General features: G+C 36.9%; 2 protein-coding genes across 3 annotated transcripts in view; both read left to right on the plus strand.

The window, feature by feature from the left end:
- LOC121755480 (40S ribosomal protein S9-2) overlaps positions 1 to 24,282 on the plus strand; it is a 458,258-nt gene that overhangs the window by 249,735 nt on the left and 184,241 nt on the right. The gene's annotated exons all lie outside the window — the stretch shown is intronic.
- On the plus strand, positions 19,854 to 22,788 carry LOC121755468 (BTB/POZ domain-containing protein At1g67900-like). 2 transcript variants are annotated; one of them, XM_042150758.1, is made up of 4 exons: positions 19,854 to 20,294; positions 20,740 to 20,809; positions 20,927 to 22,018; positions 22,103 to 22,788. In XM_042150758.1, the coding sequence occupies exons 1-4, from the start codon at positions 20,191 to 20,193 to the stop codon at positions 22,529 to 22,531; spliced, it is 1,695 nt and encodes a 564-aa protein (XP_042006692.1). In that variant the 5' UTR covers positions 19,854 to 20,190; the 3' UTR covers positions 22,532 to 22,788. The 2 variants fall into 2 exon arrangements, with proteins under 2 accessions (XP_042006692.1, XP_042006691.1); XM_042150757.1 differs by having other exon boundaries at positions 19,855 to 20,294; positions 20,894 to 22,018.

Consider the following 24,282-nt stretch of genomic DNA (forward strand, 5'->3'; position numbering starts at 1 on the left):
GTTTAGGAGTGCAATTTAGTTAGGGCACGGGTTTTAAAAAATTGTTGAAGTGTGTAATAATTGAAGTGATGTAGTAGTTGTTGGAGTGTGTAATAATTGAAGTGGGATAGTGGAAAGTGAGACCCTTTGACTTTTTATATATTTAGGATTTTGTTTTGTTTTGTTTTTATGAAAGTAATGGCATTTGAGTGTAAATTTCATCAACAATGAGGTTACATTTTATGTCCAAATATGGAAAATTCTAAATGGGACTCTTAAATTGGGACGGACAAAAATGGCAAAATATGACTCTTAAACTGGGACGTAGGGAGTACTATTTAATGAAATTTTCAAAAATATCCTACATAACAAAAAAATCACATGTTTGGTACCTAGGATTATTTTTGTTACGAGGTACCAAAAATGATATAAAGTAAAGATCGGGTACTATTTATGTGCAAAAGTGAAAGATCATGTATCATTCATGAAAGTTCACTCTTTTGGGAAAGTTTTTAGCATGATCTTTTATACGTAGGTGTTCTTAGTTGTTCTAGTTTAGGATCAAATGTTTGTTTTATGTTTAGAGCTCATGCATATTTCCGTATTGGTCCCATCTAGTTGGTCAGTTAGATAGAGTTATGCCATTTCTTCCAAGTCAAGTAGATTTAAACTTAATCCACTCAGAATGCGTGGCAGCAGCCAAAACACCCTTCAAAATATCTCAAACACATGTTTTAGCACACTCTTCTTTGTGGGATCGATCCTTACTTCCCTATACTAATTAATAGTATTGTGGGTTAAGGTTTTGAAGGCAATCTCCGATATAGCGTCCAGCGACACGCAGATAGGTCTTGGTTCCTCTTAACCAATTTGATCTGGTGAATCTGCTTGACCCGTTTGTGATTTTACTTGTTTAATTGCAAAGAATGCGTAGCGAGATTTTGCGGCATTCACTTCCTTTTATCATTTCGTTGACTTTGGGTGTTTTCTTTGCATGAAAACTATTGAAGTGACGGCAAAGCATTAACTTCAAAATAGTGTAAATAGTCTGCACATGTGAGTTCTTTATTTATAAAAAAATAACTATTATGGCTAAGACATAAAAAATTGAAAAAAACTTGACAAAAATGAAAACCAACTAATATTAAGAAAAAACAAAGATATGATCTAACATCACTGAAACGCAGAATGATCCTCAAAATAGGATTTAAAAATGTTATTTTCCATTTCACCTTTTGTCACACGGCTCTCTCTACACAACCTTCCACTCGCGTCTTCAACTCTTCGCCTTTCACTCTCTCTCACATGACTATATCTCTAGTGCATCTGTCTTTATTGACCGTTGTAGGCGAACTCTCTTCATTGACAACTGGAGTTGAATCATCCGAGGAAGGGTTTAGCAGTAACGAAATTTATCTAATATTTGCACTGAAAAGATAATTCAACTATGAACGAATACGTATTTATAAACAAAAATTAACTATATCTCTACCTCATTTTGTCTCCATTGACCGTTGCAGGTAGGGATATCAATCGGGCCAACCCGTTCGTGTTGTCGAGCCTTCGGGTACGGGCAATTCGGGTTATGATATTTTCGGGCCAACCCTAACCCTAACCCTTCGGGTTATTCGGGCCAATGCGTATTTTTAGTGTTTTTACTATTTTCAAAAAATAATACGTATTTTAATTTTTTTTAATTATATACATATTTTTAGTTAGTCATGCAACAATGAAATACATATTTTTAATTTTCTTTATTATTTTTGAAAAAAGATTAAGTTTTTTAAATTAAAATAGCTTATTCATTACATTTTTACGTAATTATTTACAAAATATCTATCAATAGTATGTTTATGTTTATGTATTTAAAACATAAATCAACGTTTAGTTTCAAAATTTAAATATAAATTAATTCTTATAAAATTGAATAAAATTTTCATAACGTGAGGTGGAGCATAGATGTAACAAAAATATTTTAAATTGTTGAAGAGTGAATTATCAAGATGCTAGCTAATTTGAGCAACTCTAAAGTTTTCTTGAATTATGATTGGTCAAATTTAATTTATTTCAGTTGTAGATAAGTCAAATACTGATTTATTTTTGTTTAAAGAATCATCAAAGTACGCATAATTCAATGACGAAGCGGCGTCAAAACACTTTGCACTATTATAATGAAAATATACTAAAAGAAAGCTTTTATATACGAGTATTTATGAATCCATGAACCACATAAATGATTTTTTTCGTGATCTTATATAGTCGGTTGACGTATTTGGATTTTGCATGGTTTTAGAGAGTTGTCTTGGATGATTTTGATTATATTTCTATATTTTGGTATGTTTACATGTTTGTTTAGAATCGATAGAAAATGGATTAGAAAAATGTACACAAAATATATGGATGTGCAACAACCTTGATTTGAGTCAACGTTTCTCACGATTTTGAAGTCCTATAAGCCCCTAATGCATATCATTCTCTTCGTCTTCGAAAGAGCTTCGCGTGAGTATCTTGTACGCCTCAATCGGAGCTTTATAGAGAAAGTTATGCCCGTTACAAAGGATACGCGTTGTCTAGAAGCCTTCAACCCGACGGCCCGACCGGGTCAACCCGAATAGCCCGATTTCAAATCCGGGCTACGAAATTGCAACTCTAACCCTGTATTTTTATCGGGTTATTCGGGCCGGCCCGCGGGTTCTGGGTTACATTGACATCCCTAGTTGCAAGAGAACTCTCTTCATCGACAACTGGAGTTGAATCATTTGAGGATGCAGTAAAGAAATTTATCTAATAATTACACTGGAAAAAATAATTCCATTATGAAAGAATACATATTTATAGACAAAAATTAAAGATCACCAATAATATTTAAAACCTTACATATTCCATCATACACTGTTGAAATTAAAATGCATTTATCTAGCTCATCTATATCAATTGAAATAAATACTAATTTATAATTTGGCTCGTCATTTAGTGAAATGGCCGATTTAAAAATTTTGGCTATCAATTTTTTTAATAATGTGACATTTACAATTCTTGATGACATGTAAGTTATGAGATAAAAATGTACATGTACAAAAGTTGAGGCTATGTAATGCAAATTTGTTTAACGGTTATAAAAAAACTAAAATATAAATCGATTGAATTAGAGGAATTAGATTGTAGCTCCCCATTAATTATTTACTTAAACATTAATTCAAATTTATTTAAAAACTATCCGAAATTGTAACTTCAACATTAAATATTTATTTAAATATAAATCAAAATTTATTTTAAAAAAATATTCACTCCTAAATTAAACGCAATTCAAATTCATACCTAAAATTCATAAATATTCAAATCTTACCTAAAATTATAAATATTCAAAATGACGATCAAAACTCGTCTTTTATATAGTTGATTTCGCAATCTCTGACCTCATTGCTTTGGTAAGCCAATTTACCAAAGGGCATTGACATCAAATTAACATGATCTATATATTGCTACAATCAAGTCGGGGGATCACATAGTTGCAGCAGCCATTCGTTATCACAATTTTTATCTCTGTCTTTACCCTAATATTTGGAATTTGAACTAGAACGAACTAAGACTATCTATAACTCATTTCTTAAATATCTATTCTCTAAATTATTTATGGATCTCAAAACAATTTTTAACCATATCTCTTACTTGCAATATTACATCTACAATCCACCATTCTCTTCCTGAACTATTCATAGGCCCTAATAATATTTATTATAAAACTGTTTTAAATTATTTTTTCTATTTAATATAATACGAGATTCGTTATAAATAAAACATTCACATGAAAATAATTTAATTAGAATTTTAAACTGATATTAACATCAAATACACATTAAATAATAAATATAAACGTTATTCAAATTAAATCCACACTATAACAAAAATATAAACTTGTTACAAGGAAAAAAAAAAGCATAAAAACACAAGAATACAATAAAATAAGAAAAATATGATAAAAATGAATTAAAAACTGAAGTTGTGTTTGAGGTTTGAACTCACAAACTCTAGAAATTATGAAAGCACGTTTATCATTATACTAGGTGATACGACCCCGCGACGAGGTCCATGACGAGGCAACTACGGGAGGGGCTCTCTACTTTTGTGCAAAAGGCCATGCTGGGGGAGCCCACAATGAGGAACTTGCTGAAATTTGAAGGAAGAAGCATTCCACCCGACAGGGTGGGATTCGCTGCAACAAACCACCCGGCCAGGTACAACCTTCTCGAGCAGCTACAGCCAAACATCCCCACCCGGCCGGGTACCCATGTTGCCACCCGCCCGGGTGGCTTGGCCAAGGCGTGAAAGGGTCAGAGAGTTTCACCCGGCCGGGTGACAGTTTGGTCATCTCGTCCACCCGGCCGGGTAGTGCAAGGAAAGAAGCCGGAGTCCAGAGACTTTCACCCGGCCGGGTGATTTAACACACTAATATCCTCCCGGCAGGGTAGAGAATGCTGCTTTGATTGTGTGGGCCTTTTTCTTGGGATTTGAGCCTAAACTATAAATACCCCTTTTCCCATTTTATTCCTTAGTTTTTGCTGAAATCATATACTTGAGAGATTTGTTCCTCTTGAAGAGGGTTTTCATCTAATTCCTAGATTTAGGTTGCTTGGTTCATCAATTCCTAGTGAAGTATGGATCAAGTAGAGGTATGCTTTGAGGATTGTAGTTGCCTTGAAGATCTAGCCATGAATGCATGTTAGTTATGTTGTAAGTGTTTTAGCTTACTTCATCAATGACTTTGTATTCCAATTTCCACACTATCCAATGTTAATCCTTCTTGTTTCATCTTAGATTCATGAATTCTTGTTGGGTCTATGATTTGCCTTTGTTTAGTTAGATAAATTGAAAATCTATTTCACCAAAAATATTGATCAAGCATCTACAATTGGCTTTTCCTTGGGTTAAAGGACCATGATCTACATGGATCCATATCATTTGGTATCTAGAGCCTAGTAGTACCCACTAGGTGTTTGATCTTTTGTTTCTTTGATTTTTACTTTAGGCTTTGTGTTTCTTTGTTTCTAGCCTATATGTGATTGCTGATCAAATTGATCTATTGTTGTTGGATTGAGCTGATATTTTATATGAAGTTACCTTGATATGTTAGCTACGTGCCTACAAAAAATCAGCCAAAAATACCGTCGCTGCCTATGGATCTGATCGATTGAATATATGTGCCATGTTTTTGCATAGTTGGGGAAAACGTGAAAAATCATACACTATATCAAAATCTGACTTGTTGGGGCTATTTTATCCTTGAAATACACTCAAAGTCGAAGCTATACACAATTTTTCAGCCATTTTGGGGTTGGGGAACCATACAAAAAAAATTCCTAAAGCTCAGTCCATGTTTACTACATTTCCAGCGTTTATATATGGCTTGTGTGTGTTTTGCTTAAGGCCTTGAACCTACTTGCAACTTGCTAATACATGTTTATGTGTTATGTCTTCTTAATTTTTTGTTTTCCAAGAGGTATACCTTGATTGATCCACCCCAAGCACCTAAAACTTGGAATTGGAATTGTGAGTGTGAGTGAAACCACCTATTACTATACACCAAACCTTCTTCCGAGTGATATTGGGGAGTGACTTTTGGGGGGATGGGACATCGTGGTTAAGGCACCCTTCTTAAATCTTACTTTCTTTGTTTTTCACTAACCACACTTGGGCTAGTCCTTAGTGTTTGTCTTATTGCAGGAATTTAATCTTGCAAGCTTAATGGCTCAAATGTTGGCGGATCTTAGACGTGATCTCCAAAAAGATATCCAAACGTCCAAAGGTCGCATGAGCCGTCCAAAACACCTTATTTGAGGAGTTCAATGCCTTGAAGGAAGAACGGAGGATGAGGCCTCCCAATCCTATGGGTAATGCTATACCCAATGCGGTCCCGGAGGAGGTTGTGGAAGAGGAGATGTATGAGGGATGGCAAGGGGGGAATGTTAGAGATAGAGTTAACCACATGAAGAATAGACGGTTTGGGGGGGTAATGGAGACAATAGGCGGTTTGAATGAGGAAATGGTGGGTATGGTCGTTTTGGGGGAGGAAATCAATATGGGGGGATGAAACCTTATGGGGATAGGTTTAGAAGAGATATGTACCATGGTGAGGAGGTCCTGCCTCATTTGATGACCCTTCCAAGGCTTGAAGCATAACCTACCCGAATTCCATGGTAAGTTCGACCTCGAAACCTAGTTGGAGTGGGAATCTCAAGTGGATAAAGTGTTCTCCCTCCACAATTATTCCGAGGGAGACAAGGTGAAGATTGCATTGGCCGAGTTTAGGGGCCTTGCTAATACTTGGTGGAATGATGTGATGAGGAAGTGGAGATTAGCTAGGTTGGGGGAAGTCCTTTATTGGGAGGAGTTGTGTAGGATCATGAAGGAGTCGTTCGTGCCTAAGTCCTATTACCTTAAGCTTAGAGGGGAGCTTCAAGACCTAAGGCAAGGATCAATGAGTGTGATGGACTATTACTATGAGCTTCTCTTCTTGATGAACAAGATAGGGGTGGATGAGTCGGAGGAGGCTACTCAAGACCATTTCATCCATGGTCTCAAGGCTACTTTGAAGCATAAGGTGAAAATTGAGGCATTGAGGGGCATATCTTTGGGGGAAGTGCTTAGTTTTGCCGAGACCTTCGAGAGGCAAGGCAAGGAGGTGGTTCTTAGCAAGGAAAAGATGACATCTAGTCAATCCGGAGGGGGAATGGTGGCAAGCAAGTGGATCACCTCTACTAAAAAAATGGAGAGCTTCCTTAGTTCTCAAGCAAGCCTACTCCTAGCCCTCAAGTCTCCAAAGCTTCCGCTCCCTCGGGCGATAAAAAGGTACAATGCTTTAAGTGTAAGGGTTATGGTCATTATGCGCTTGAGTGTCCAAACCAACATGTGATGGTTATTGGGCAAGATGGTAGTGTGGATAGTGAAGATGAGGAGGAATGTGTAGAGGGGGGTGTAGAGGCTAGTGTGGATCCCTGCATGTCTTATTCTAGTGGGGAGGAGGAGAATGAAGAGGTGAAAACGTTTGTGATGCTTAGGATGCTCCATGTTTAACAAGAGCTTGAGGAGCATAAGGAGCAAATGTACAATACCTTCCACATGAATTGCAAGGTGAGAGATAAAACTTGTTTGGTGATCATTGATGGGGGGAGTTGTACCAATGTTGTGAGTGAGCAATTGGTGGCTAAGTCGGGGTTGGAGGCCATCAAACATCCTAGGCCATATAAACTTCAATGGTTGGGGGAAACCTGGGAGTTGAAGGTAAACACTCAAAGCCTTGTGCCCTTGAAGAATGGAGTTTTTGAAGATGAGGTGTTGTGTGATGTGATACCCATGACGGCTTGCCACGTCTTATTGGGAAGGCCTTGGGAATTTGATAGGAATGTCTACAAAAATGGGTACACTAATGAGTATTTCTACATGCTCAATGGCTTGAAGGTTTCTGAAGATGTATTTAAGGCACACCAACACTCACAAAGGGAAAGGGAAAGGGATAGAGAGAAAAGGCTAGTGAGTGTGGGTGAGATAAAAAGGCTAAGTGAGAGTGGGGGTGGTGAGAGCAAGTCAAAAACACCCAAAAGAGAAAAATCTCAAGCACGGGAGGGAAAAGATTGCTTGATAGCTAGGACCTCCGAACTTGGGTAGGCTCTAAAAAGCCGTTCAACCATTCTTCTCATGGTCCGGAATGATTTATGTTTAAATACTAACACTAACCCTTGTACTTTGGTGATTGAAAGTGTTTTGCAAGGTTTCAAAGATGTCTTCCCGGATGAGCTTCCCAACGAGCTTCCACCCGTGGGAGGGATTGAGCACCTAATTGATTTCGTGTTGGGGTCCTCTCTTCCCAACTGGGCGGCATACAAGGCAAACCCAAAGGAAACTCATGAGCTTCAAAGGCAAGTTGAGGGACTCCTTGCCAATGGTTTGATCCGAGAATCCCTTTCACCTTGTGCCATTCCCGTTATTTTGGTGCCTAAGAAGGATGGAACATGGAGAATGTGTTGTTGGGGTTTGTATACTAAAAGATGCTTCGAGCGTGCATGCCTTTGTACAGTCCGCTTGTGCATGTATACGAGAAACGCCACGTCCACTTGTTTACCTAATTATGAGAATAAATAATATAATATAATGGTTTATTTATTGAAATATAATAAACAAGTCTATGGCTTCTTACTAAGAAGGTCAAAGTAGGGAAATTCGATGAATCCTCATGAGTTTTCCAGTAGGGGACTTGGCCAAATCTAGTAAGAAGAAAAACGTATTTACAACCTAGATAGGCTTTGGCTACCTATTGGTATGGTTGCGGTGTTTGTGATAATTCTCTCTTACCTAAGAAGAGATTAGTAACACCGGTGTGGTAAAGCATCATTGAAAGGATCTAATACGAAATGTATTCTTTATTGCTATCTACTGAAAGTATATATTTCAGAAATTTTAGTATTTTCTAGTCTATGAAATTAATATCAATATTGTTTATTTAATCAGACGCCACTTTGACTTATCAATATGGGAGAGTTTGTACATAACTCAAACATGATATCTTGGGTGGTAGTAATTGATTAACATGAAGGTATTGAAATATTATTTCATAGAATTCGCGTGCTCAGTCTGGTATGATTAAATCCTCAAGAAGAGTTTGAAAAAGGAATTTATTATTCAGAAATCTGCGCAGTTAGAATTTATTTCCATGAATAATAAATAAAGTTTCAAACTAAAAAACTCTTTAGAGAATTAATTTAATTCAAGACATATAGCAGACAAAGAATTAAATTGACGGATTAAGATAATCTTAAATGCGGGAGATATTATAAAAGAAAATGGACCCAAGTTATTTGTAATTTGGTGATTTAGATAGGAGTGCAATATTATTCTTTAGTGTAACAAAATAATATTCCATTGATAATATATTAAATCATGGGTCATTTGATTTAATTAGATATTTATATAATGAGTGAGTCCAACATCTATTTCATTCCATGGATCTCCATCCTCGCCCAATAAGTCCAAGCTTATAAATAGTGAAGAGATGGGAAACCCTAGCATGCACAACACAACACACAACACTCCTAACCCTAACCCTAGCCGCCAAAACTAGCGCGCTCTCTCTCCTCCTTCTTGCCTCGGTTTTTGTGCCTTTGCATGAGGGAGATTAGGGTTTTAGTTTTTATTCTTGTTCTATCCTAATTCATAGGATTAGATCAAGACAATCTCGTGTTTGTGTTGGTTTTCCCTAGATCTCATATCACTTTTATTTGATTGTTCGAGATCCGCCCACACAGATGAATAATCAAGGACGTGGGAATAGTATGGAAGATTCGTGGTCGATAAATCAAGGATCTCCGGGTGGTGCAGCAAGCAACGTCAATAATATGATGGATCATGAGGTAAAAATCATATACATACGCCAAATTGCATGTCTACGTGTTTATTTGATGTATTAATCTATAGATCTAGTTTAATTGTATGAAATTGGAATCGAATGCATAAGTACCTAAATAGATCCGTAAGGACCTGTTTGTTTCCCGTGTCTTCCGCTGCGGTAGTCCCAACATGTGTGTTGATTGTAGGGCCATCAATAAGATCAGTATTAAGTATAGACACCCTATACCTAGGCTACATGACATGCTTGAAGATCTATGTGGCTCTACTTGTTTTTCTAAAATTGATTTGGCAAGTGGATACCATCAAATTCGCATGAAAGAGGGAGATGAGTTGAAAACCGCTTTTAAAACCAAGTTTGGCTTGTATGAATGGCTTGTTATACCTTTTGGGTTGACTAATGCCCATTCTACTTTCATGCGTTTAATGAACCATGTGCTTCGTCCCTTTATTGGAAAGTTTGTGGTTGTGTATTTTGATGATATCTTGATTTATAGTAAAAGTATGGATGAACATGCATGTCATCTTAGAAATGTTCTTGAAGTGTTAAGAATGCATTCTTTGTATGCCAAATTGCCTAAATGCACTTTTTGTGTTGATGAGGTTGTGTTCCTTAGGTTTGTTGTGGGAAAGGATGGTGTGAAGGTAGATGAGGAGAAAGTGAAGGCGATTAGGGAGTGACCTACACCAAAGAATGTGAGTGATATTCGATCTTTCCATGGCCTAGCAAGCTTCTATAGTAGGTTTGTGAGAGATTTTTCTACTAAGGCCTCCCTTTTAAATTACCTCGTGAAGAAGAATATAGAGTTTAAGTGGGGAGAGGAGCAAGAGAAAGCCTTTAACACCTTGAAAATGACCTTACCCATGCTCCTTTATTAGCCATTCCAAACTTTGACAAAACCTTTGAGTTTGAGTGTGATGCTAGTGTGGTAGGAATTGGTGGTGTGCTCATGCAAGATGGGAAACACATAATTATTTTTCCGAGAAGCTTGGCCAAGCCCAATTGAACTATCCTACCTATGACAAGGAGTTGTATGCCATTGTGAGGTGTCTTGAGAATTGACAACACTATCTCATGCATAGGGAGTTTGTGATTCACACCGACCATGAGTCCATCAAGTTCCTAGGGGGACAACATAAGCTTGATAAGAGGCATGCTAAGTGGAGTGCTTTTCTAGAAATTTTTCCTTATGTGATCAGGTATAAGAAGGGTAAGAAAAATGTGGTTACCGATGCTCTTTCTAGGAAGCCTCGTAATCTTTTGCTTGATAATGTTATGAATGAGAACCATGCTATGTGTTTGAGGAAACAATTGCTTGCCATGTGTGCTTTCAAGTATGTGGGCTTTGAATTTCTTAAAGATTTGTATGAGCATGATCATGACTTTGCTACCATGTATGAAGCTTGTGAAAAAGGTGCTTTTGATAAGTACTATAGATTGGATGGTTATTTGTATAGGGAGAACAAGCTTTGCATTCCTATTTGTTCTCTCCGTGACTTGTTGATTAAGGAATCTCATTTGGGTGGTTTGAAGAGACATTTTGGAGTGTTGAAAACTTTTGATATTTTGAGTGAACACTTCTTTTGGCCTTGCATGAAGAAACATATTGAGAGATTTTGTGGACAATGCATTGAGTGTAGGCAAGCTAAATCCAAGTCTAGTAATTTTGGGCTTTACACTCCTTTGCTTCCGCCTACACACCCTTGGGTAGATATCTCCATGAATTTTGTGCTTGGTCTACCCATGTCTTCTAGGAAGAATGATAGCATTTTTGTGGTGGTAGATAGTTTCTCCAAGATGGCTCATTTCATTCCATGTAGGAAGACAAATGATGCTAAGTTCATTGCCAATTTATTCTTTAGGGAGGTAGTCAAGCTACATCGGATTCCAAACACAATTGTGAGTGATTGGGATGTCAAGTTTTTTAGTTTCTTTTGGAAGACTCTTTGGGGGATGTTGGGTACTAAGCTTCTCTTTTCTACTACCGCCCACCCCCAAACAGATGGTCAAACGGAAGTAGTTAACCGGTCATTAGGTGTTCTCCTTCGTGCCCTTGTTTTTTAAAATAGAACTGTTGGGACTACCGAAGCAGAAGACACGAAAAACAAACAGGTCCTTATAGGGCTGGCAAATCGTGCGGATTGGGTCATTATCGGGTCAACCTGATAACGACCCAACCCAATAAGGTCTAACCCGAACCCGACCTGTTAAGGAAACTGTAAATCCGAACACGAACCCGACCTGCTACCTTCAAATCCGAACACGACCGGACCCGACACGAACCCGTTATCAACACGATAAAAATATGGGTTGACACGACATGATAACGACCCGAACCCGATATTAAACGAATAAAACATGATATTACACAATTAAACCTTATTTTTTAACCTAATTTACACGATTAAAATTCGTTTTATACTATTTAAACCTAATTTACAAGAAATTAAAAATTAAATTAATATACATTTTTTTAAAATAATAATAAAAAAAATTATTATTTCTTAATGGGTTATCTGTATCCGACCCGCATACAACCCGCACCCAACCTGAAATTATCGGGTTCTTAATGGGTCAACCCGATAAGGACACAGACCCAATAAGATTTGACCCCAACCCAATAATTTTGTGCGGATTCGTGTCGGATTATCGTGTCGTGTCAAAAATTGCCAGCCCTAGGTCCTTACGGATCTATTTAGGTGATTATGCATTCGATTCCAATTTCATGCAATTAACCTAGATCTGTAGATTAATACATCAAATAAACACATAGACATGCAATTTGACTTATATATGATTGTTACATCTTGATCCATCATAGGATTGACGTTGCTAGCTGCACCATCCGGAGATCCTTGATTTATCGACCACGAATCTTCCACCCTATTCCCAAGTCCTTGGTTATTCATCCGTGTGGGCGAATCTCGAAGAATCAATAACAATCTTGATGAGATCTAGGAAGAACCAATACAAAACACGAGTTTGTCTTGATCTAATCCTATGAATTAGGATAGAACAAGGACAAAATAAGAGCCCTATTCTCCCACGTGCTAGGGCACAAAATCGAGACCAAGAAGGAGAGAGAGAGGCACCGACTTTGGCGGCTAGGGTTAGGGTTAGGAGTGTTGTGTTGTGCATGCTATGGTTTCTCATCTCTTCACTATTTATAAGCTTGGACTTGTTGGGCTAGGATGGGGATCCATGGAATGAAATAGATGTTGCGCTCACCCATTAGATAAATATCTAATTAAATCAAATGACCCATGATTTAATATATTATCAATGGAATATTATTTTGTTCGACTAAAGAATAATATTGCACTCCCATCTAAATCACCAAATTACAAATAACTTTGGTCCATTTTATTTTATAATATATCCCGCGATTAAGATTATCTTAATCCATCAATTTAATTCTTTGTCTGCTATATGACTTGAATTAAATTAATTCTCCAAAGAGCTTTCTAGTTTGAAACTTTATTTATTATTCATGGAATAAAATTCCAACTGCACAGATTTCTGAATAATAAATTCCTTTTTCAAACACCTCTTGGGGATTTAATCATACCACACTGGGCATGCGAATTCTATGAAATAATATTCCAATACTTTCATGTTATTCAATTACTACCACCCAAGATATCATGTTTGAGTTACGTACAAACTCTCCCATATTGATAAGTCAAAGTGATGTTTGATTAAATAAACAATATTGATATTAATTTTATAGACTAGAAAATACTAAAATTTCTGAAATATATTCTTTCAGTGGATAGCAATAAAGAATACACTTTGTATTAGATCCTTTCAATGCTTTACAACACCGGTATTACTAATCTCTTCTTAGGTAAGAGAGAATTATCACAAACACCGCAACCATACCAATAGGTAGCAAAAACCTATCTAGGTTGTGAATACGTTTTTCTTCTTAGTAGATCTGGCCAAGTCCCCTACTGGAAAACTCATGAGGATTCATCGAATTTCCCTACTTTGACCTTCTTAGTAAGAAGCCTTGGACCTGTTTATTATATTTCAATAAATTAACCATTATATTATATTATTTATTCTCATAATTAGGTAAACAAGTGGACGTGGCATTTCTCGTATACATGCACAAGCTGGCTGTACAAAGGCATGTACGCTCGAAGTATCTTTTAGTATACAAACTCCAACAAGAACTTCTTGGGAGGAGTGCCTACCCATTGCCGATTTTGTCTATAATAGGACCATGCATTCTACTACTTCTCTATCCCCTTTTGAAGTGTTATATGTTTTTAATCCTCCTACCCCGTTGGACTTGTCCACGGTAGACTTGCCTTTGCTATATTTGTTGGATGTAGGTGGTGCGGAGAAGGCTCAATTTGTGAAGGATTTGCACGTTCAAGTACAAGAGTGGATATGTCGGAAGGGTGAGCAAGTAGCCCGACAAGTGAATAATGGGCGCAAGAAGATTGTCTTCCAACCCGGGGATTGGGTGTGGGTGCACTTTAGGAAGATACGTTTTCCCAACAAGAACAAGGGGAAACTTGCGCTAAGAGGATATGGTCCCTTTCTTGTGTTGGAGTGCATCAATGATAATGCCTATTTGATCAACTTGCCCGGTGAGTACAACGTGAATTTCACTTCAATGTGGCTGACTTGAGCCCGTTTGATTTTGTAGGGAGTCCGGATTTGAGGACAAATCCTTTCCAAGAAGAGGAGGATGATACGACCCCACGTGGAGGCCCCATGACGAGGTCCATGGCGAGGCGACTACGAGAGGGGCTCTCTACTTTTGTGCAAAAGGCCATGCTGGAGGAGTCCGGGAAGAACGGGGAGCCCGCGATGAGGAACTTGCTGAAATTTGAAGGAAGAAGCATTCCACCCGACCGGGTGGGATTCGCTGTAACAAACCACCATGCCGAGTACAACCTTCTGGAGGAGCTACGGCCAAACTTCCCCACCCGGCTGGGTACCCATGTTGCTACCCGCCCGGGTGGCTTGGCCAAGGCTTGAAAGCAGAGAGTTTCATCCGGCCGGGGTGACATTTTGATCATCTTGTCCACCCGACCGGGTAGTGCACGGAAAGAAGCCGGAGTCCAGAGACTTTCACCCGGCCGGGTGATTTAACACCCTAATATCCACCCAACCGGGTAGAGTGACGTTGCTTAGATTTTGTAGGCCTTTTCTTGAGATTTGGGCCTAAACTATAAATACCCCTTTTTCCCATTTTATTCCTTAGTTTTTGCTGAAATCATATACTTGAGAGATTTGTTCTACTTGAAGAGGATTTTCATTTAATTCCTAGATTTAGGTTGCTTGGTTCATCAATTCCTAGTGAAGTATGAATCAAGTAGAGGTATGCTTTGAGGATTGTGGTTGCCTTGAAGATCTAGCCATGAATGCATGTTAGTTATGTTTGCACACAGAGCTATATGATCCACGGCTATAATGAGATCCCCAAATACATCAAATTTCTTGCTACAAAACTTGCTACATGTTTTACAACACAACACGTATAAAAATAAATACATACATAAAAAGGAAAATAACACTCTCACCTTATTTACATTGGGTGATCGTAAAAGGTCAGACACATATGTTGTACTAATCATAGATCGTTGATGTCATATATGCTTGCAGTATCCTCCATACCATACTAATCAATGTTGAATGTGGAATCACAACTAATTCTAATTGGGCAAAGTGCACTACATCAATATGAGAATTTTAAATAATCGGCATACTTCTATTCGCGAAGACGGTCACAATGGATGAGTAATGTAATTTGTTATAACACTCTTATAAAAATAGATAGAATCCCAACTGACGGTTAGGGTTAAATAGAGAATCAGATGTATTATAGAAATTTGAAATGAAATATTTATTCGACGATAGACATATACACCATGTAATACTCACTCGAAATCAAAAGTATATTGCAAAATGTCGCGAGGTTCATGTGTAATTTACATAGTTACTAATATATATTGCTGCCTATGTTTGAAAGTGATTTGATTTTAAATCTTCATGAAATTTAATACAGTATGAATTAGTAATAGAAAAACTTGGATGAAATTGAGTGGACCAATAATTGTGATTTGGGCAATGAAAATAAATAAGTTCTTGAAAATGGACCTAAAATACAAAAAAAAGGACCAATCAATATTGGCCCAGTTTTCTTTTGTGAAGTGGACCACAAGATTTTTTTTTATATTTTTGCATATATTCAGACTATATATTTAAAAAAAAGGAAATGAAAATAAAATTCGAGAACAAAATGACTAAATGCCATGTTTGGTTGGCGGGAAAGTAAAGTTGGCAAGGAAAATGATTCTTGGGAAAATAAATCCCGGGAATATGATTTCTAATAACTTTACTTTCCCGTGTTTGGAAAACATCAAGATTTGAAAGTATATACTCCCTCCGTTTCACCATAGTTGAGGCGAAACTTTTCGGCACGGAGTTTAAGAAAGGGATGTGGAGTGTGTTGAATAAATAGATAAAATAAGTAAGAGAGAGAAAAAGGTGGAGAGAATAAAGTAGAAAGTGAATAAAGTAGAGAGAAAAAAGTAAGGGAGAGTAAAGTAAGAAAGAGAAAATATATACTTATCATAAAAAATAATAATACATATTATTTAATAAATTATTAATTACAAATAATAATAATTATATTATTTTATTTATTATTATGATGGATAGTTTAAATATGGATTATACATCATAATATATAATAATATAATAATAAATAAGATTATTATTATTATTATCATTATATTTACTTAATTTTTAATTGAATAAATTTTATAATTTAAAATTTCACTACAATTTTATTGTTAATTACTAATTTATAAATAAATAATTATTATATAATTATAATTATATTTAATTATATAATAAGTTATTATTATTATGATAATAATAAAAAAATTAATATTAATAATATAGTTATAATTATGATAATTTGAATTATAGTTATTTATTTTCCTGAAATTAAGTATGGTTAATACTTTTAAATTATTTTTAAAATATTGTAATAAATAATAACAATAATAATGATGATGATAATAATAATAATAATAATAATAATTATTATTATTATTATTATTATCATTATCATTATAATAAACTGTACTATATTGCATTAAATATGTAAGAATCCTAAAACTGGGAAAAAGAATAACTAAGAAAAGTTAGGATTCAGAATCCTGGAAAGTTGTACTAACTTTCCTTGTTTCAGGATTTTGATTACTTTCCTAGTTTGATTAAAAACGGAAACAAATACAGGAATTTAAAGTTTAAGGAATCAAATTACTTTTCCAAACAGAATCCTAACAATCAAACATGGCCAAAGTGAAATGAAACAATTCCCAAAAATTATAAATGGCCTCATAAATGTCAAATTCAACATTCTACCATCCACAAAATCGATGGGTTATAGGTCATTTTATTAGCTTTTAAAATGAGATTGAGAATATATGAAAACTTTCAATGTATATATATTTACCAATTATATATGTATCTAACAAATCTGAATGCCAAAATTTGCTTGTATGGACTGGACTTGTAAAATTTTGATGTGTTGTAGGCCTAGTATTGATTTTCTGATGTAATTTGAGGGAAATTATGGCACTACGTTGACTTACATTTGAAGAAATTTTCAATCTCGATAAAACTCGAACAAGTTAGTACACTCTCTGTCTATAAAATATTTTTCATATTTGATCATACGGGTTTTAGGAAATGCGAAGGAAATTGAGTGAAAAAAGTTAGTGGAGCGTAGGTTCCACTTTTATATACTCCCTCTGTCTTCTAATAATCATCCACTTTAGTTTCGATACGAGTTTTAAGAAATGTAAGAAAGTGGGTTGAAAAAGTTAGTGGAATAGAGGAGCAACTTTTATATATTAGTTTTATAATAAAATGTGAGTAAAATGAGTTAGTGGAATGTGAGACTACTGACCATTTAAGGTAAAAAGTGAAAGTGAACAATTAATGTGGGACAAACCAAAATGACAAAAGTAGACAATTAAAAGGAGACGGAGTATTAGTTTTATATTGGAGTCATGTTTTATATTGGAATATGACTGCAATGAAATAGTTGAGAATGAATGGAATAAGTGGCCCACAGGGCCAGCGCAGTTGGCAACGAAGGGACAGATCTTGCTGCAATGAGTCCGGGTTTGAATCTCACTACTGTCGTGTAGTTGCTTCCATCTCTCAGGCACAAGTGTGAGGCCTTGGAAGATGAGCTTCTTACATCTAGTGGGTTATGGTCTCTTCCTTAGCAGGCTACTGCGTACCCTGATTTAACCTCCTCACATGATGTCGGACAGCCAAGGTGACGGAATGGCCTTTTTTACTGCAATGAATGGAATAAGTGAATGTGGACAACCATAAATGAAAATATGGACAATATTTAATGGACAAAAGGATTATATTATTAGGTCTTTCTAATTTTGGGCCTCAACAGTCAAACAATCACCAATATTATTACTGGCGAAATGATTGACTGCTTAGCTTTCAATTCGCCTCTAACCATCAATGAAATATATGCTTTTTATATTTATGCGGAACTACAAAGTACTCCCTCCGTCCCGGACTACTCGCACATTTCCTTTTCGGCACGGAGATTAAGGAATGAGTGTATAGCAAAGTCAACAATTGCGGCTGTAGGTGATAATTTTTACTAAAAATGGAAAGAGTGCAAATAACTTAGGACGCCCAGAAAGGAAATAAGTGCAAGTAGTCCGGGACGGAGGGAGTAGGAAACAAGATTCTAATTGGATTAATATTAGTTGATCATTTATCAATCATTCATTAAATGATAAATAACTACAAGTGATGGATATAAACGATTAAATAACGAAAAAATTGGATTAATATTGGTTCATGATTTATCAATCATTCATTAAATGATAAATATATACAAGTGATGGATATAAACGATTAAATAACGAAAAATTCATGGTTGTGTCTAAGGGCATATCGGTTGAAATATATTCCTCTTTTTGATCAATCAAAACCCCTTTACAAATGGTACAAGCTTCTTCCAATAATTGGCTTAGTTTGACTCATTTCATGTGATGATTGATCCTATTTTTATATATTTATTTTATAATAAAATGTGAATTTGATATAGTTAATGAATTGTCAAATATGTGATTCATTATCAAAATTAGTTGTTAATTGCAAATGAGACATTTATTCCTGAATGGACTAAGTCACTAAAATAACAAATTGCACAACTAATTGGCAAACAGAGAGAAGAATAAAAATAATAAAGATCGTCCATCATTATTTAAATTATTAGTATCATCAAATCACATACTTTCCTCTTTCCCAAAGTGAATTAACCCACCAAACTGAGGGTGATAATAATAATGGATGATAATTGATATGATTAACATTGCGAAATTTGGGTTACCTTTTTTAGTTTGGGGAACGGAGATGTGAGTTTTTAACTGTATCTTTATACAGAGGTAGGTTAATCTCATTTAGCAATTTAAAAGAATGTTCATTTTTACACATGGTATTTCACATCGAATAGTGAATTATGATCAATAAATTGGGTAAGAAAAAGAAGAAGAAAGAATCCCAACTCGTTGAGAATAGGGGTAATTGTGTTTGTCTAATTATTTGACATTTTGTATCAATCACGTGAGGGTTTGTTTTGGACTTAGTTTAGTGGGTTACAACTTTCATGCTGTTTGATATGGAGTAGGTTGGATTTAGTAACTAATTCCTCCAAATTCAGTCTCATTATTAAATAAGATAAGTTCACATTTTATGGAGAAAATAATAATAATAATAATAATAATAATAATAATAATAATAATAATAATAATAATAATAATAATAATAATAATAATAATAATAATAATAATAATAACATTTTGTGACTTCCAGTTAGATCAAATTATGATCAATTACATTTCCAGAAAAATAACGATTAATTTAAAATGAAATGTATAAAACCACGTTATTGACACATATTTGACTATTTTACTCTTATAATGAAAATGTTAGGTTGCTATTATGATATACTCTTTCCTCTTTCCGTTCCAAGCTATTTTTCCATTTTCTGTTTTAATAAAATCTTTATCATTTCTTTTCCATTATTCTTTTTTTCTCTCTTTTACTTTTTATTTCTTATTTCTATTTTATTTTTTCTTCACTTAACTTTTAAACATCAATTTCCTAAATATCGATCAAAAGAAATCTATCAATTAAATGGAGACGGAGGAAATAAGTATACATATTACAGGGGGGTGTTAATTATGTACTCCTGGTGCACACCTATACAATAATATACATATAGTATCCTAAACAGTCACCACTCACTAGAGACTGATTATGTGAACCAAAAATAAAAACCTTAAAACTATTTTCATATCACCATTTAAAAAACATCTTACTAACCTTAAAATAGGATATTGATTTCTTTTTCATTTTTTCTCATGTCCATGTCAATTTGGGGTGCACAATTTGACAGAGTCACAGAAGTGACTTGGATTTATGGATTGGTTTGATTATCTGGACTTCCGATTTTATTTTATTTTATTTTATTTTATTTTATTTTCATTTGTTCGTCATTATGAATAACACATAAATATCATGAATATCGTATGCATTTCTAGAAATATTTCTATTTTTCTATTTCTTCTTCACCTTTAGCTTCAAGTTCCCTCAAGTTAAAGTGGGATATCAGTTTCTTCCCTTTTCTTCTATTTTGGTGGGGGGATTTAAAATGTCTGGTGTTATGCTAACGAAGTGAAGAGCAAGATTTCCTTTTTGTCTCTAGCTCTTGTCTGAATCCCAAAAATGGTGTTTTGATGTTGGATTTGGATTGTTTTAGAAGAAGGAAAGAAAGATCAGAGATGAAGTTTATGAAGCTGGGATCTCGACCTGATACATTCTACACCACAGAGGCTGTAAGGTGATTGTTTTGTCAAGAAATGATTAAATATTTGTAACCCTTTAAGAATTTTTTATCAAAACGCAATCTTGCTGCAATCAAGATGTGTTTTATTTTTTGTTTTTTCAGGTCATCTTTGTACCCTTTTAGCTTAACTGCAAGAATTCATGATCAAAATGCAATCTTGCTGGAATTAAGATGTGTTTTTATTTTTTGTTTTTTCAGTTCATCTTTGTACCCTTTTAGCTTAACTGCAAGAATTCTTGATCAAAATGTAATCTTGCCAGAATTAAGATGTGCTTTTGTTTTTTGTTTTTTCAGGTCATCTTTGTATCCATTAAGATGTGTTTTTATTTTTTGTTTTTTCAGCTCATCTTTGTACCCTTTTAGCTTAACTGCAAGAATTCATGATAAAAATGCAATCTTGCTGGAATAAAGATGTGTTTTGTTTTTTTGTTTTTCTCAGGTCTGTTTCTTGTGAAGCTTCAAGTGATGTTATAGTCCAAGTAAAAGGGAACAGATATTTACTCCATAAGGTGAATTTCATGCTCATTTTGATTGCATTTGAGAACTGATCCTACAAATATAAATATTTATGTTTATATAGCTGTTTGCAACAGTTTCCTCTGCTATTGAAATGCCTCCGCCTGCAGCGGCTGTATGCAGAGGCAGCCTCGGAGCTCCAGCTGATCAAGCTCCATGACTTCCCCGGAGGGGTGGAGGCGTTCGAGCTCTGTGCCAAGTTCTGCTACGGCATCAACATCACACTCAGCGCCTTCAACGTCGTCTCAGTCCGTTGTGGAGCAGAGTATCTCCAAATGACAGAGGAAGCAGAGAAGGGCAATCTCATATCCAAAGTTGAGGTTTTCTTGAATTCTTGCATCCTTCGAGGATGGAGGGACTCCATTGTGACATTGCAGACCACCAAGGCCTTCCCCTCTCTGTCGGAGGAGGTTGGGGTGACCAGGAGGTGCATTGAGGCTGTTGCCTCGAGGGTTCTGTCCCACCCGGAGGAGGTTGTGGTGACCGGGAGGTGCATTGAGGTGTCGAGCAATGGGTCAGGAAGCCATGGGCATAGGGCTAAAGGGTGGTGGGATGAGGATTTGGCAGAATTGGGGATAGATCTTTATTGGAGAGTGATGGTGGCAATCAAGTCTGGTGGGAAGGTCCCTTCTCACCTCATCGGTGATGCTTTGAGAGCCTACTCGTCGCGTTGGCTCCCAAACTTGGGTAAATGCATCCATGATGATGGTGAAGTACATTCAAGAAATAGGCTGATTTTGGAATCAGTTGTTAGCTTATTACCAGCTGAGAAAGGGGCTGTTTCTTGCAGTTTTCTGCTAAAACTGCTCAAGGCAGCTAATGTGGTAAATGCCTCCGTCTCGTCTAAGAAAGAGCTGGCAAAAAGGGCAGGGTTTCAGCTAGACGAGGCCACAGTCGACGGCCTTTTACTGCCTAGTTGCTGTGAAAATGGGACGAGGCATGATGTGGACGCCGTTTTAGTCATGTTGGAGGAGTTTGTGTCCCGGTCTGCAGAGGGCGTTGGTATCGAGTTTCAAGAGAGGAGGAGATCATCCTCTGCAGCACACAGCAAGGTTGCAAAGCTTGTTGATGAATTCTTGCTAGAGATAGCAAGAGATGCTAATCTTCCTATGTCCAAATTCATAGCCATTGCTGAAGCAATACCAGAATTTGCAAGGGTTGTTCATGATGGTCTCTACAAAGCCATTGATGTTTACCTAAAGGTAGCACATGAATTTCACTTCAACTGATTATAATTCAGAAGAAGGTGTTCTTGATCACTTTGGTTTTCCGGACTAATGATACAGGAGCATCCGGAGCTGAGCAAGGGAGAGAGGAAAAGTCTCTGTCGAATTCTCGACTGCAAGAAGCTATCTGTGGAAGCTTGTACGCATGCTGCACGGAACGAGATGCTCCCTCTAAGGGTGGTGGTGCAGGTTCTCTTCTTTGAGAAGGTACGGGCTTCAATGGCGGGGGACCATGTGACCGAGCTCCCTAGCAACATCAAGGTGCTGTTGGAAGGGCGCCCGACTCCTTCAAAGAGGGCCTCCGGGATAAATTCGCAAAATTCTAGTGTTTCAACACTGAAGATGAGGCTGCATGAGGATCATGATGTGGAGAGTGATCGCATTGTTAAGCCTTCGAATATCAAGTCTTTGAGCATGATGCCTAGCAGATCTAAGAGGATGTTCAGCAAGCTATGGCCTATTAGTAGAAGTGCAAGTGAAAAGAATTGAGAGATGTTTTGTTGAATATACTCCAAGTCTTTAAGAGATTATTAGGAGATTTGGATTCTACCAATATTAGATCATAAGGAAATAGGTTACCATATTTGGCAGGAATGAAATTTCTGTTAGGAAAATTCTCTTTGTGCAAAATAGCATAGTGCATTTGTAGTTTTGTGTTTGTTGTTATTTATAATTTGCATTTTTATTAGGTGTACATAACCTTTACTTAATGAAGCATTCTTTGCAAAATTTTGCAGCAGGCCTAACTTTGTTGTATATTTGCTGTTATAAGTTGGTTGAATTTAATTAGATGTGATTGAATACAATTTTATTTGTTTGGTGAAAATTTTTAATGGGACAAGATTTATCTTGATTTAAGATATAGGACGTTTGAACCGGAAACGATGTTTGTTATAATGATTCAAAACTCACTGAAAGCATAAAAGCAGATCGATGACTATAACAATAATTGATCAACAAAAACAAATGTACTATATCGTCGATTGAACTTGAGTAGCATGTTAATTAAGAGCATCCTCTAAATATTTTCGGAGCCTTTGTTTTGAGCATTCAGGGGCTTTTAACAAGCTTAACCTCGAACATCATTTAGATGTATGTCGAACGAGCCGAGCTACAGAATTTGCTCGACTTTTCATCGTACCTAGGACTACTTAACCGGCCGGTTCCGGTTCTATCCGGTCCGGTGATACGAGACCCCCAACAACAGACACAACAGCAGAGCATCATGCAGAGCCGGAGGCCGCAGCAGCCGAGCAGCACGACGCAGCGCCTCCGGAGCCGACGCAGAGCGTGAGTGGCCGAAGGGAAGAGTTGACGGTGACGAAGAGATCCTTGAGGCCGAGGGACACTCTCAAGGCGCCAAGCAAGTTCAAGAATTAGTCGATTCTTTTAAGTGTTCCTTTAATTTTCTTTCCTTTTATGTTTTAGTATTTTTTGGACATTAAATTATTTATTGTTGAGTCGGGCCTGATTTATAAAGCCCCGTTCGGGTTTTCTTTGCGGTTCTTTCCCGAATGCATTAGGTTACGTCGAACCGCCCTAGGGTCTTAAGTATAAAATAGGGTATTTCATCAACACAATCTTCATGAATGAAATAATTTCCCTACAAACCTATCGTGTGAAACAAGCTATTTCTCTTTCGTTCATTGCTGCTCCGTGGAATACGTCTGCGAATTCAGCAATTCTCACGAACAATTCCGCGTGGTGGACGCGGGACTTGATCGTTGTTCCGTCGAGAAGGAAGATCACGGAGCCGTTACGGAGAACGTCTGTAACATCTGGTGCTCTCATCCCGATTACTCAACTTCTACCTGGTTACGCATTTAATGGCGGGGGTATTTCCGCATGCAGAATCCTCGTCGGGGCTGCAGCTGGGCCCGGCGGGGCAGAGGAATTCAGGCGACGGCGACGGGAGACAACATCACGCCGACCCAGTCACGTTAGGATTCGCGCAGTTGAACGCGCGATTTGATAAGATGGATCGTCGGGTCGATCACTTGGAACGACGACCGACGCCGCAGACAAGGGGCCACGAGGCCGATTGAGACGAAGCCGACCACGCGTGGGAGGACTACCGCGGGAATGGTCGGAGCGGCCGTGAGGAGTATGACCGCCCCTACCGACATCAGGGTCGGGGCCGTGGGCGCCCTAACCGGGGGGGCCGCGGAGATCGCTGTGGGGAGGCGGCGCTTGCAGGCCGAGGGAACCACCCTGGTCAGCGCCGGGGCGACGCAGGGTAT

Source organism: Salvia splendens, chromosome 11, assembly GCF_004379255.2.
Source record: "Salvia splendens isolate huo1 chromosome 11, SspV2, whole genome shotgun sequence".
Classification (NCBI taxonomy): Eukaryota; Viridiplantae; Streptophyta; class Magnoliopsida; order Lamiales; family Lamiaceae; genus Salvia; species Salvia splendens.